Source organism: Rhea pennata, chromosome 12 (assembly GCF_028389875.1).
Source record: "Rhea pennata isolate bPtePen1 chromosome 12, bPtePen1.pri, whole genome shotgun sequence".
Taxonomy (NCBI): domain Eukaryota; kingdom Metazoa; phylum Chordata; class Aves; order Rheiformes; family Rheidae; genus Rhea; species Rhea pennata.
The window spans coordinates 7,421,428-7,434,842 of NC_084674.1; the positions used below are offsets into that span (position 1 = coordinate 7,421,428).

Here is a 13,415-nt window from a genome sequence, read left to right on the forward strand (position 1 = left end):
AGCGCCTTCCCCGGGCTGGGGCTTCGCTCGCGCCCCTCACCTCGCCCCGGGCCTGCGGCAGCCCTACGCGCCGCCTCGGTGGGAGCGCAGCTGGACCGCTCAGCAGCGGAGCCCGGAGCATCCATCGGCACTTCAGCCGGGCAACTCGGGCACCCTCTCCCTGCCCTGCCTCCTCTCCCAGGCGCCCTCCTGGGCTTCGTCATTTCCCGCTCCTTCTGGAGCGAGGAAGACCAAAAAAAAAAAAAAAAAGGCATAACTGCTACGGGCGACGTGCGGAGCTGTAAAATGAAGCACGCTCGGGCTTTTCCTGGAGCAATGCGAGTCTAACAAAGCTGCCCTGGTTACCACGCAGGAATGCTTGCTGTGCACCTGTAGGTATAAACAGGAATATAAACTTTCACAAATATGGCTCAGATCAGAAACAAATGGATTACTGTCTTTCTTTTACCAAGAGCCCTCCTAACCTGGAATATTTTCTGTGCTGTTGGAGGGCAACAGGCTGTAACTCTATCAGTCCCGGCCACTAACAGTAAAACCCTCCCTGCGTTATGAGGCAGGTGCCACTGAATTATGAAAACTTGCTTTATTCCAGGCTCCTCGCTCAGCCCACGTTCTGGAGGTTTGCAAAACATTTCCCCTGCAGGAGCGTGAATAATGCCTTTTTCAGCCACCATAATTAGCTCTTTACCCCCCAAACGTTACTTTTTTGGCACGACTCTCGCAATGACTTCACTCACTTTCCATGCAGGACAATTTCATGTTTGGGAAATTGGATTATTTGAGGATTTACATTTTTCTTTAACAGCGAAAGTGGCACTCAGACTGCCGCACAGCTGCCGGAGTGCAGCGCAGGGGCGGCAGCAGGAAGTCTGCGCTCCCAGGCAGATCCCTTCTCCGGGCCAGTGGCTTCGCCGGCTCTTCCGTGACCCCTCGCAGGAATCCTCGGCCTGGGTTAGAGCAGCAGTTGCCGAGTCTTCTCGTACGTGCCCAGGAAGATGAAGCCTCCGAGGCTGATCGCTGTCATCCGCGGGACGACACCTGCAAACAAGCTGACGGCACAAGAAAGGCAGCTTCAGCGGGGAGCGGACGCAGCACCGCTGCCTGCAGGGGCTTCAGGAAACGCGGCCAGGAGCATTTCTCTCGCTGTCTCCTCAGATCCCACCACACCGCTCTCTGAAGGACCTTGTCTGGGCCTTACTGACAGGGTACTCACAAGGGGTTTTTTTTAACCCCTCTCCCGTATTCCTCAGTGCAGAAACAAAGGTGCAGGAAGCTCCAGGCTGCTTTACAGAAAGAAAAGTCCGGCCAAATCCCCGCCGAGGGCTGCGGACAGACAGGAAGTGTCTAGTGCCCCGGCCACCCCCGCCCAGAGGTAAACTGAGGCACGGGCCCACTGTCTCAGCCGGGCGCCCCCCACCCCGCAGCGACAGCCCCGCTCGCTGCAGTGGCTCCCTTCAACCGCCGTGCAGCCGCAAAGCCGGGGCCAGCAGAACCGGCGGCACGCTCAGCCACGACGATCTGGCGGTGCCCGAGCCTACAGTCCTTGGAGGCTTTCAGGAAACTAATGCAAAGCCAATTACTTGACACATCTAAGCTCATAGCTGGTTTCTTAGCTTCAGGATAGACCGATGTAGCCTACCAGAGGATTACAGGCTTCCTTAGTTGTAAGCAAGGATTAAACGTTAGGCTCGAACCTATTAGGCATGCCCCCGCCGATCTACCGCCCGCACGGCGGGAGCCCTCGCGCGACGCGCTCCGGCCGAGCTGCGAGGGGGACACCGCTGCCCTCGGCTTTCCAGCCGTGGCAACCTAACTCATCACGGTCCCAGCGAGGAGCTTTTCCAGAGCGGGATTACGGGTAATTCCCCGGGAGAGCGAGACCGCACTGAGCGCTCGGGCCGCGCGGGAGAAGCACGCGTCCCCAGGGGCGCGTAGGAGCGCTCTGCCCTCCGCCTCCGCACTGCTACTCACGCCGAGCTTGGGAAACCTCTGGCTGCAGCTACTCTGGTTTTTGTCGTAATGAGCTTTGCTAAGGAGCCTGGAGCGCACAGGCAGATGGAAACATTTTATGGCTTTACTAGACAGCAATTGGGTCTATTACGATAATGACAGCTTTAAAACAGAGTAATTTGTACAAGGCATGTACGGACAGAGCGCTGATAGGGCAAATCCAACGGTGCAGCGTCGCTCTCAACACGCGCACCATCCTTCTCCAGCCGAATTAGGCAGCCCTGATTACAGGAGCAACGGCAGACGTTCATTTACAGAACAGCCCATCTGAGGCACGGCTATTACATAAACAGGGGTCCATAACCGAGTTACCTAGAAGCTGCAGCCCTGGCAACATCTATTACTAACCATCACTTCCAAGAATCCTGGCGCTGCGACCCCCAATTCCCTCCCCTCGCCTGCCCATGCAGCCTCTCAAGTCCGCACTTCCCACACCTATACGTTTCCACAGGGAAAGAGAGCCGAGCAGCTCAGGCGCTGGCCTGAACGCGCGAGCTGAGATCTGCTGCAGGACTGATGCAAACTCCAGCGTGTCGGCACACTGACCCCTCTAGGCCACAACTGCCTCAAAAGCAGGACGAGAGAAATGGCTCTCTGCTCTCCCCGTCAGAAACCTACACCGTGCTGCTCCTGGGGCGGGCTGCTCTGGTACCTGCCTTGGTTTTCACTTCTGCCTAAGCAGCCTCTGCGAGCTGCTAGTCAGATCCAGCGCCACAGGCTAGACGGCTCCAACGCCGCCTTCTCATCATGATCAACAGCTGTAATAAATGCACAGCACGGGAATGACTGGCAAAGAATAAACGCAGGCTTTCAGGTACAGATACGTCATGCTTTCTTCAGCCACGCAACGAACGGCTTAGCAGCAGACACAGACCTGGGAATCGCATTTAAATTCAAGAGTGACGCTTGGCTGCCAAGTGTGTTAATGCAGTGGGGTGCACAAGCCTTCTCCGACCTGGCTGATGTCCCCCTTCCCACAGGGTGCAGCACTTCACCGCAGGGTTCCCGACCCAAAAATGTATCCAGCTCTACAGTTCCAGAGTCAAAGGGAAGCTCTGGGGCCACAACTCAGCAACTTAAGGCAAATTTTTACTCAACAGAGACTAACCAGGACAGCTATCTAAAGTCACCTTCAGGAAAAGGCACTGCAGTGCCTGGACACAGCATAGAGATGGGCAGAGCTTGAAAAGGCTTTTTGTGCTGGGCCACAAGACCTATGTATTACACTCCAGTCCAAAGAGGTATCCATGCTGAGGAAAACCACCGCCTTTACCTGAAAGCAGCTTTGCAATGAGACCACCTCACTCCTCTGAGCAGCTTGTATTCCTTCAAGCAGCAAGCCCTCAGCATAGGGGTTGCTTTTACGACTCACATCTGCAAGATCAGGTTCCAGAGAAGAGCGCGGTTAGCGCCTGCTGCCAGCCACATTAAATCAGCCTGGACCGGGAAGCTCGGCCGAGGACCAGAGGCGAGGGAATGGGACTCCTGGTGCAAACTGCCAGCTCTGTCACCAGCTAAGCACAAGCTGGGACAAGTCATCTGACCAGATTTTTCCTATCAGTAAAAATAACACTTGTCTTTCTCACCACTGAGTTGTGAATGCCACCACGTCCTTGAATGAAGAGCGTTCGGAAAAGATGCAAGTCTGCATTAATGCGAATAGCCCCTTTACCCGGAGTGCCAGGCAAACTGCCGCATTAATCTTATACCTATTCTGTCACTGCAGGCTTGTCCCTCTCTGGACAGAACGGGACGCTAAATTTCTTGGTGCGAAGCACAAGGATTTACTAGGTGTAAAACAGGAAGTTGAGTCCTGTGCTCTGGTTTTAATAAGGTGGCAATAAGCAATGCATCTTTCTGCCCCCAGAATTCTTCCTCTTCAAGTATGAGATTTATTAGAGAAGTCATAAATCATTTCATGTTGCAACTGGCCAAAAAAGCCCGACACTTTTATTGTTTTTGATTAATAGATTTATAATTGGCAGCAGGCATGGCAGCCTCTGCGTTTATTTTTCCCAAGACTTTCTTCCTTTTCCCTGCAGCTGATGCAGCTTGGCCTACTTTACATGTTACTTTTTCTCCAGATCACTTATTGTTTTGATTTCAGCAGAACTGTGTTCTCTTTGGTCCTAGTCCATGGGTACTATCTTTAGACAGAGTTTAACTTGGGGTTGTTTAGAAAAGGGCACTGCTGAAACACCCTTGTAAAAAGAACACAAATACACATTTTTATTTTCTGCTTTTGGCTTGGGGAAGGGGAAGGTTTCTGCAGCTGAGACCACACCAGGATACCCGTTTAAGTCCAACACTCAACTCCTCAGCAGAAGCGGCCTCACTTCTCCCAGTCTACCTCAAAACATGCCATAGAGCCCACGGAGCAGGGTAGGACCTGGACCAGCCTGCAGGTAGGTCACCTTATCGTCTTGAAGAAAGAGCCTTAGTCAACACAACTATAAAAGTAGCCCGGTGGGGGCACAGCAGCTGGATGGCTTCCTGGAATAAGTGTCCAGGAACTTCCTGCAATTTGTTTTGAATTAATTTCCACATGTGTAGAATGAGTATTGAACTTTTATTAGTTGTGTGAGCAGAGCTCAGACATTAACAGAAAACTATCTCCTGCAAAGCTGAAAAGAACATTCTACATCAAGCATCAGTTTAAACATGTTAAAATAGCACCCTGAAAGCATCAGCCGCATCAGGCTGATTAAAAACCTATGAGAAATTACAACAAGAAGTCCCAACTAAAGCTCCCCCCAAAAAAATTCATTTCTCCTCCAGGTCAAGGGTATAGGCCCTACTGATAGATGCACAAGCCTTACTCATGGGCTGAAGGAGCCTAAGTTGGCAGCAGTTATTAAGGATGTATCTTCTGTACTGGCATTCTGAGTGGCCATAACCACTGTGACTCACCCAGTCAAAGAGGGCACAGTAACATAAATGGATCAGGCGTCCATAAAAAACAATAATAATTTATAGGCCTGTGACACCTTTTTCTGTGAGACACTCAGTGTTCTACAAACGCTAGCAAAGGACTTTTTTTCACAACACCGCCCCAAGCTCAGAAGAGCAATTCTCACCCTTAGGAATGTGCAAAGGGAGGCAGCTAAGAGATTGCATGGACATCAACCCAGCCTTCTCCGACTGGTCAGAAGAAAGCCCAGAACAGCATCTGCACACCTCAGCCACAGTAGGAAAGCAGCTGGAGAGCTGCTCTGTGGTTGCATAGAATGACACTTCGAGCTCAAGCCTGTTTTTAAAAAATTTGTGTTTCTGTAACAAGCGCCTCACTGGAGAAATCCAAGCGGGCATATGCTCACGTGCGCTCACGTCTGCGAGACTACAGGGAAGGTACAGTACGTTATGCATAACATAAGTGCTCTCCCATGAAGTCACTTCTGCCAGGCCACAGAGCAGACCATTTGCAGGGCAGCAAGAGCACAGTTCATCTAGAACCGAAGCTCAGCCACCACCACTGGAGCTACCAGCCCTGACCAGCATCCCAAAGCCCCCAGCCTGACTGGAAGGACAAATCTGAGTGCACACACTGCCAGACCCACTGCGCTCATCCTTCCTGTACACTTGGCCTCTGCACCTGGAGGTGTTTCTCTCGCTGGTGCTGGGTTTAGTGCTGGGAGATGCCAGGCTGGGACCACTCCAGGCGCACAGCCTCACTAAGCTTCACGCTGCAGCAGAAACAGTACTCCAGCGAGGGGATGCAAACCTGCAAAATCCTGCCACTGCTCCCTTGTTCCTCCTCCCTTTGGCTTCAGCTCATCTCTACTGCCAGCACCATGCAGCATCTCTTGCTCCCACCATGCGTCTTAGAGCAGAGCATATAGAGGAACAGAGTACACTTTGCTAGTGTTTTCAAAGTCAGTATCAAACTACTGAAAGAAGGAAAAGGTTGTCTACCATGGACATGTGGCTCCCATGCTGGCCTTCTCTGATGTCTCAGAACGGGTGATGCACACATCTTCAGGTAAAACTGTGGTACTCTCTGCCACAGGATGTTGTGCATGCCAAGGATGCAGATCAAATGCATGTGTTCTTGGAAAAAAGACCATTATGGGTTATTAAACACAAATCTACCTTCTCTAGCTGTGAAGTCTGGAGCTAATCTTAGAGATTATACCAGGAAAGTACACTACTAAGCTAGAGGGACCTTCAGTCCAACCCAAGACAGTTGTTCTTAGCTACTTGAGAGCTGCTTCCTCGCTCTGTGCACAGCAATCAAAATCTTTTCTGTATGATAGCATTTAAATATAAGCACACCATCCCATCCTGTGCCCCAGACACAACCGGAGATGCAAGCAACTGAGATGTGCTCTTCAGAATATTCTTACCCTGATAGGCCTTGTGTCCTCCAGATGCCACTGAGAGCAGTCAGAACATTCCCGCTTGCATTGGTGGAACCAGCCTGCACCATAAAAACAGAGAAACATTCCATTCGGAAAACAGCTGCCAAGGAGATTTATCGAGCTTTATTTACTGAGCTCCCTGTTCCTGGTTAGAGCTACATTACAGCACTTCTTGAAGTCCTAATCAGTCTCCTTACCCGGGTCCAGGCAAAGGTCGTCCTCTCCAAGAAGGAGGCAAAGGGCAGAAAGGGAAATCAAGGCACAGAATCATAAAGTAATCACCCCAAGCTCATAGATCTGATTAGTTACAGAGCCAGGGCTCCCATGCCTTCTGCACTAGACCGCTCTATGCCCAGCAGCTGACACAGGAGTAAAACATTAATAAAGTGTTTACATTTTTACATGCATCCTTAAAGCATCGACAAGTGACTTTGCTGCTTGCTGACTTCCAAACTTGATGGACAGCAGCCTTTAGATTTACTAAAAAAAACCACAAATTACAAATAATGGCTAAAAAAAACATGAGCAGTGTATTGCAAGCAAAAATCACCCTGAGTGGAAAACAGGCCAAACAACAGGTCTACAGACTATTAGATTACATGTGTGATCTAGTTAGTGTGAGATGACTAACATAAAGATGCAGTTTGAAGGGTATCAGAACATCTCAAAGCACCACCATTCCCTTACCCATGCTGACACAGTTACTCAGGAGAGCAACAGACATAAACGAAACCCAGTTGTTAAAATAGTATCTCACACACTATTAAGAGGCAAAGAAGTTGCACCAGATACAACACTGATCAATGAGAGATGCATAACATAATATCGACATGGTGGGCATGGATGAGTGTGATTTAGCTGAGGTGTATGTCATCAACAAGAAACATCCCTTTGCTGAAGGACACTAGCAATAGGGCAAAATCTGCACCTTGAACTTCAAGATGCCTGACCTCTGTGACCACAACAGCTCTTTTCAGGACAGGGAAAAAGCCTTAGGAATATTCACCTGCTGAAAGTGTCTGGGTCAGCAAGGCAACGATAGGAATGCTAATGGATACTCTTACAAGCAATTTTCCTTCTGCCCTGGTTGGCAGAACTATGCCACTATGATATCTGTGGCCTGAAATTTTAGGACAGAAAAGCGAGTACCAAGGCCTCCTTGGGAAAAACATGCACAATCTCAACTATTTTCAAAAACATCAAAGGAATAAATCCCCAATGGGATGTTTAACTTTGGGCATCTGACCCTCCGAGGATTTTCTGCTGAAGACACCACATAAGACTCCAGAAGTCTCAAGACTAGCACAAGTGCAGGTCATTCTCAGACAGCTCCTCTGGGAAAGGACAAGAAAAGCAATTCAAGGAAAGGAGCTCAACAATTTCATTATTTGTGTGCATAGTGTCTGTTTACATCTAATCCTGTCTTTGAGGACCAGAGCAAAAGTCATTAGACTGTAAGTGCTGGATTTCATTCTTTTGTGACCATTAAGAAATTCTGAAACTACGCAAGCCATTCACCTGCTTGTCTGCTGGCCTCCTCCACCACTTACCTTTGCCAACATAATTCTCGTCTTTGCTACATCTAGAGGTGTGGTGACTGCAGCTGCAAATCCACCTGAGCAAATTAAAATACCAAACACAAATGAGATATTGTTGGTTGAATATAAATGCCACACTACCTTTAATTCCCATGGCTATGGTCAACATTGCTTCATTATTAATGCCTACAGCATGTTTCCTCACTTCAGAAAATAGGTACATTTGTCAAATGTCTGTACACAGAGCATTTTATTCTTGTGTGCTGACTTACAGAAAGAACTATTCTATACTATAAACTGTAAATCCAAATGCCCCTGCTGAGATTTGTGCTCTTTTGTTTCTGTACATATATAAACATACAAAGACCTTACAGCTTTAGGGTAATAGAATCCACTTTCAATGTCTACAGACAAGCATGTCTACAGAAAGAACCTGTTTACTTACTTGCAGAGAAAGAAAAATAAGTTCATTGTGTTGTGCTCTGTCTTGAGAATTAAAGTCTGACGATTAAAATACTGGAAAGATGGAATAAAAAGAGAGGAAAGATGCTACGCTCCTGAAGAGTGTGCATTTCAAGCCTGCTTACAAGACATATACAGACATACATAGACAGGATCTGGACTCTGAGTATTAGACCTAGGATTCTGTTTCTAGAAAAGAAGACAAGACAGTGTCTGGCATGGAGCTCATCTCCAAGGAAGGACATCAGCTTCATTTCTGAAAGTAACAATCTGGAACTGCCCAAGACTCCTTGAAGTTGTCAGAAGTCTGCTGCCATGAGCTCCCGCAAGTGTCATCCTCTCCTCACAGGCATTTTTATTGTCTGTAATTGCTCCCAAGTATCACCCTTTGAGCTCATTACTTTCACTGAGAGCAGCCAGCTCAGCTGTGGCTTTTTTACTGAAAGCCAGAAATCTTAGGCTTGTCCCTGTGCATGTCTCACCCATAAATTCGCACATTTCTCCATATTTTAACCCTGTGGCTACAGCCACAGCTTCTCAGGCTACTTAAGGACCAGGTTTGTTGCTTTTTCTCCTGGGCTCTTACACCCCCTTTGCCTTATTTCCTCCATCTTAAAATTAACTCTAATCCCTCTCTCCTTCTTCTGTTCTCAATATTTTAAACAACTAAATTCATGTTCAGGAAGAGGTGAAATGAAGGAAGCAGTTAAGATGCAGGAGCAGCACAGCAGTAAGTGAAGTCAGAGGAAAAAAGGAGGGAAGACGAGAGACTTGTTTTCAATCTCTATTTTTCTTCCCTTCTTTTCTTCTCTGGAGCTTGTATAAATCCTCTATCTGCTAGACTGTGGAAAGAAGTGGCTCCAAGGCTGAAGCCTACACAGTATCCAGGGAATAAGCTAAAAATAATCTATCTTCTGTTCCAAGTTTTATGGAATGAACAAAAATTGATCTCTCTTCTCTTGGGATGGGAGGACACTTAAAAAAAAAAATCTGTGAAGTAATGAAAAAAAATCCATCTTCTCCACTGGCTAGTGTTTTTACCTGTATTCCCCTCCTCAGTCACTTTAGCCTTAAAAAATTAAAATCTTAACTTCTGTCAAAAAGGGGCTGGGCCAGCTGGCACCCATCTGACTCTCAAGGTTAATTAAAGAACGTTCCATGACAATTTAGGACATGTAGGAAGGCAAACATGCGGCTCCTTGGATCTCAAACAAGAATGCAGGGAAGGGGAGTTAACCAACAGCCCCAAGCGGCGAGCCAGTGAGCTAGCGAGAGTGCCTTAGCAAGAGCTTCTGCTCGCAGAAGGTTGACCCATCAGTTTCACTTTGCCAGGAACTTTCTAGCAGTGAGACCTCATGAAAAAGTCAAAATATAGGTTGTATTTTAGAAGCCAACACAAAAACCTGATTCCAGCCCATTCTTGGACCTCTTTAAGGTCAAAGTTCTTTTCAGACTCGGTCAGTTTTTGACTAAATGACCCAAAGGCTTTGAGAGAATGATCTGATTAGAAACTTTGGTACTCATGTCAGTGATGTATTTTTAGAGTAGTAAAAATAATCTCATTGGAAAATAGTAGATTTGCAAGTTTGGATGTAGAAGCCTTTCCTTTGCTCACAGAACAAGATAAAATTAAAACAGCAAACCACATGGCCTGTATCAAGCAAAGATCTCAATGCATCACTCAGCTATAGAGCTGACAGTAACACTTTGGTAAGACTAACTTATTTTCCTTATCAGACCCAAGCAAATTTTTTAAGCATTCAGGAGTTTCTTATTGGCAGAAGATTCAATCTCAGCTGATAGAAGGATTAGACTAAGTACAATTTATTCTGATACAGTGTTCCCAAACATTCTTATCTGAAAGGTTTAATCAAGGCTGATTAGGTTTTCATTTTTTCCCAGCTAATATCTGGATCTTTCAAGCTCTTCTGTTAACATTTCAATGTTTCTTTTTTCTGTCACAGGGAAGTATTTGGTACAGACTTACCAATCAATTTAGAAAGACAACAGCAACAATTATTTTTCTCAAACTGATTGCCTTCAATAAAACATAGTTCTTAATCAATGCTAGTTTTAAGCTTATGTTTTCATCAAGTATATACAAACTTGCATTTAGTGTAGTCACTGTCCTGCTGCTTGTTGTGCTTACGAACCACTTGATTGTTGCTATTGTCCTTCTAAATTGATTGGTAAATCTGTACCAATTTGCTCTGTCCTAAACCCTAAATGACCGATTTTAGACAGACCTCCTCAACTTTATTGCACATACATCCAAGAACAAGCTACAGCTTGTGAGGTACTGTTGAGTCCCACCTACTTTAACCAGGTAAAGGAACTTATTACAATATGACTGTTCCCAATCATCAGACTAATAAAACAGATACAAACTAATGAAGCAAAGTCTAATCATTCAAAATAAGAGGGTGTACATTGGATAGTCCAATACACAGGAAAGCACAATAGATCTTCTTTAAAAGCTCTGTCACTTATCTAGTCCAATCCTGCCATCACCATCTCCTCCAAGAGTTGCCACACAGGGCTGGAGTCTGCTCAGCTCTGCATCTAAGAAAATCAGATATCCAGGTAACTGGGGTCGGGGGAGGGGGAAAGATTTATCGCATCCAAACATACATCCCTAACCACTCTGGCTTCTCTGAAAAGTTGACAAAAAGAAAAAGACACCCTTTGGAGCACAGTCTGTGCCCAGATGGATGGACTGACTCACTCTTGGAGAAGGCTCCTTCTTTCCCTTGTCCTAGAAGGACCCAGGGGTGACTTGGTCTCTGTGGGTTGGCATAAAGACAGATTCGTACGTAGGGAGAAAGCTCTTAGCTTGCTAACACTTCTAGTGGAGTGACAGACTCCTCTAATGGGAACACAGAGCTTCACACTGTATTTAAAAATCCATTACCCACCTCTCAAGAAGTTACATGGACGCTATATTCACAAGTCAACTGAGCAGCCTAAATTTTCCTAAGAGCAGAGTGTTAAACAGAAAATCCGTCTGCTGCGCATATTTCCCCAGTGAGCGGTTCTTGGTGGAAGTGATAGTGATAGACACCTGCTAAACTGAGGCCAAGCAAAGAGAACAACTCCCCTTTACTGGGCAGTAACAGCAAAAATTCTTGCAGATTTGGGTATTCTCCTAGTTTCCTATTGGCATTTTCTACCCTTTTTTGCTGTCACATTTGAATAAAAAGTTGAGAAACATCTGAACAAAGTGAGACACAAAGTGAACACTTGAGAACCATGTATTAACCCTAAGTCCAAGCAGTAAGGTGGCTGCCTGCACAGCTCGCTGTTGCTATAGCAAAATATGTCACTGGTTCTTTCAAACACTCCTCAAATGAGATCCTACGAAGGGAGTAAAGCAAGCTCCTTTTCAGTCACTGCATCTTTTTTTCCTCATCACTTTAGCTTTTTCTCACTCATTCTAAAAGGCCCAGGGAACACTTCTGACCAGGTATTACAAGGGTTTCTCCTGATTCTGACTTTCCATATAGTTTGACCCCAGCATCCCTTCCAAAACATTGGCCCTATTCTGTAAGTCAAGCCTGTTTCAAGAGATACAAACTTGTATTGGCTATTAAAATGTATTTGTTTGAATCAGCTCACCTCAGGTAAACAAAAAAAGAAAATCCAGATGATTTGTATTATTGCCTGTCTTTATTACTGTTTTTTGTAGAATCTGAAGGTTCCCCAGGACAGATTTAGCACTAAATGCCAAATTAAAGCTGAAACACTAAGTAGCATCAGGTCTAATCCTACCCTACTAAACCTCACAACATCCTCTCACAGCAGGAAATTTCCAAATTCACAGATGGTCTTTCTCAGAACTCTTCATTCAATCAATTCTTATTTGAACTTGTATTTTATTGAAATTATGTTAAGTTTCAAGGAGAATTTTATCCTGGTCCTTTATGACTGCAAGAGTAACTCTTGATAATGACAGAGCTAAGCCATCCCGAAAGAAGCTCTCCAGATTTGAGCAAAAGTACCAAGAGAAAAAGCACTTCTCCTCCAGTGATTTTAGCAATTTAGATTTAGAAGCATGGTCCAAGAAGGCACTGAAGGGAAATCTTGAAAACTACTCCAAAATTTATTCAGAGCTGTAGAGTTAAAGAGGCTTTTTAGACACAGCATGTAATCCTGTCAGAGTTAATTAAATCAACACAAAAAGTGATGGGAAACCTTCTCCGTTAATGTGCAAAAAGCTCTTGTTAGTGCTTTATTATTCACTAGGCTTGCACCTCTATTCTCTGCCTGTGACTCTGTCACCACAGAGCATAAATTATTAATGCTAAACCACGCGTTCTGGGAGAAAGAGGGTGTCTTTAGTAGAGACAACTTTCAATTGTGCTAAGTTGACACTCAGGTTCTTTGACAAGCAGCAGCTGCCCTGCTAGTTTAGGGCAATGTTTTGCTCTCCCAACAATAGTTAACAGTTAATGGCAGAATTTCCTTGCCATGGACCCAGCTCCATGGAAGACATATTAAACATCCCATTGCACCTCTCCCGGGACAATCTGCCCCGGTACCATTCAGGGGCAGAACGGGCTGTCTAGGTCGGCCAAGCCCAAAAAAGACTCGAGTACCAGGCATAGACAAAAACACTTCTGGTCTGTCTGCAGCACAGGGACATGTCTGCAGCACTTGCTTCATGCCTGTCAAAACCTCTGCCCAAATCCAGGCTGGTACCCAATCAGCTCAGATGCAAGGTTGGTTCGAACACAACTTTAGACTTAAAATACAATATAGATCTACCTTGAGCTCCTCTCCAACCGCCTGCTCAGATACTTCCTTCTCTCCTAGACCGTTACAAACATCTCCACTAGTTAAGACACCAGAGATGATCATAACACCAGACAAGGCCTCCAGGGATTAAATTATTAACAGATGACACAGAGAGGATTCCAAATCTCTAACTGATATTTATGCTCATGTCTATTACATTTCTATAAAAAACTTGCGGATTGCATACATATATTTTATACATCTGCACACAACAAGGAAGAGTCAAACCTCTCCTAGCATTTTGGCTTAAGTC

General features: G+C 46.0%; 1 protein-coding gene across 4 annotated transcripts in view; it reads right to left on the bottom strand.

The window, feature by feature from the left end:
• Nucleotides 1–737: 737 nt before the first annotated feature.
• SLC25A26 (solute carrier family 25 member 26) overlaps nt 738–13,415 on the bottom strand; it is a 91,742-nt gene continuing 79,064 nt past the window's right edge. For 2 of the 4 annotated variants that reach the window (XM_062585426.1, XM_062585425.1), the window contains 4 exons: nt 7,919–7,983; nt 6,354–6,427; nt 5,923–6,057; nt 738–1,049 (listed from right to left, as the gene is read on the bottom strand). In XM_062585426.1, coding sequence (XP_062441410.1) covers nt 953–1,049; nt 5,923–6,057; nt 6,354–6,427; nt 7,919–7,983 — 371 coding nt within the window. In that variant the 3' untranslated portion in view covers nt 738–952. The remainder of the gene's footprint in view (nt 1,050–5,922; nt 6,058–6,353; nt 6,428–7,918; nt 7,984–13,415) is intronic. The other 2 variants (XM_062585429.1, XM_062585428.1) reach the window with 1 other exon arrangement.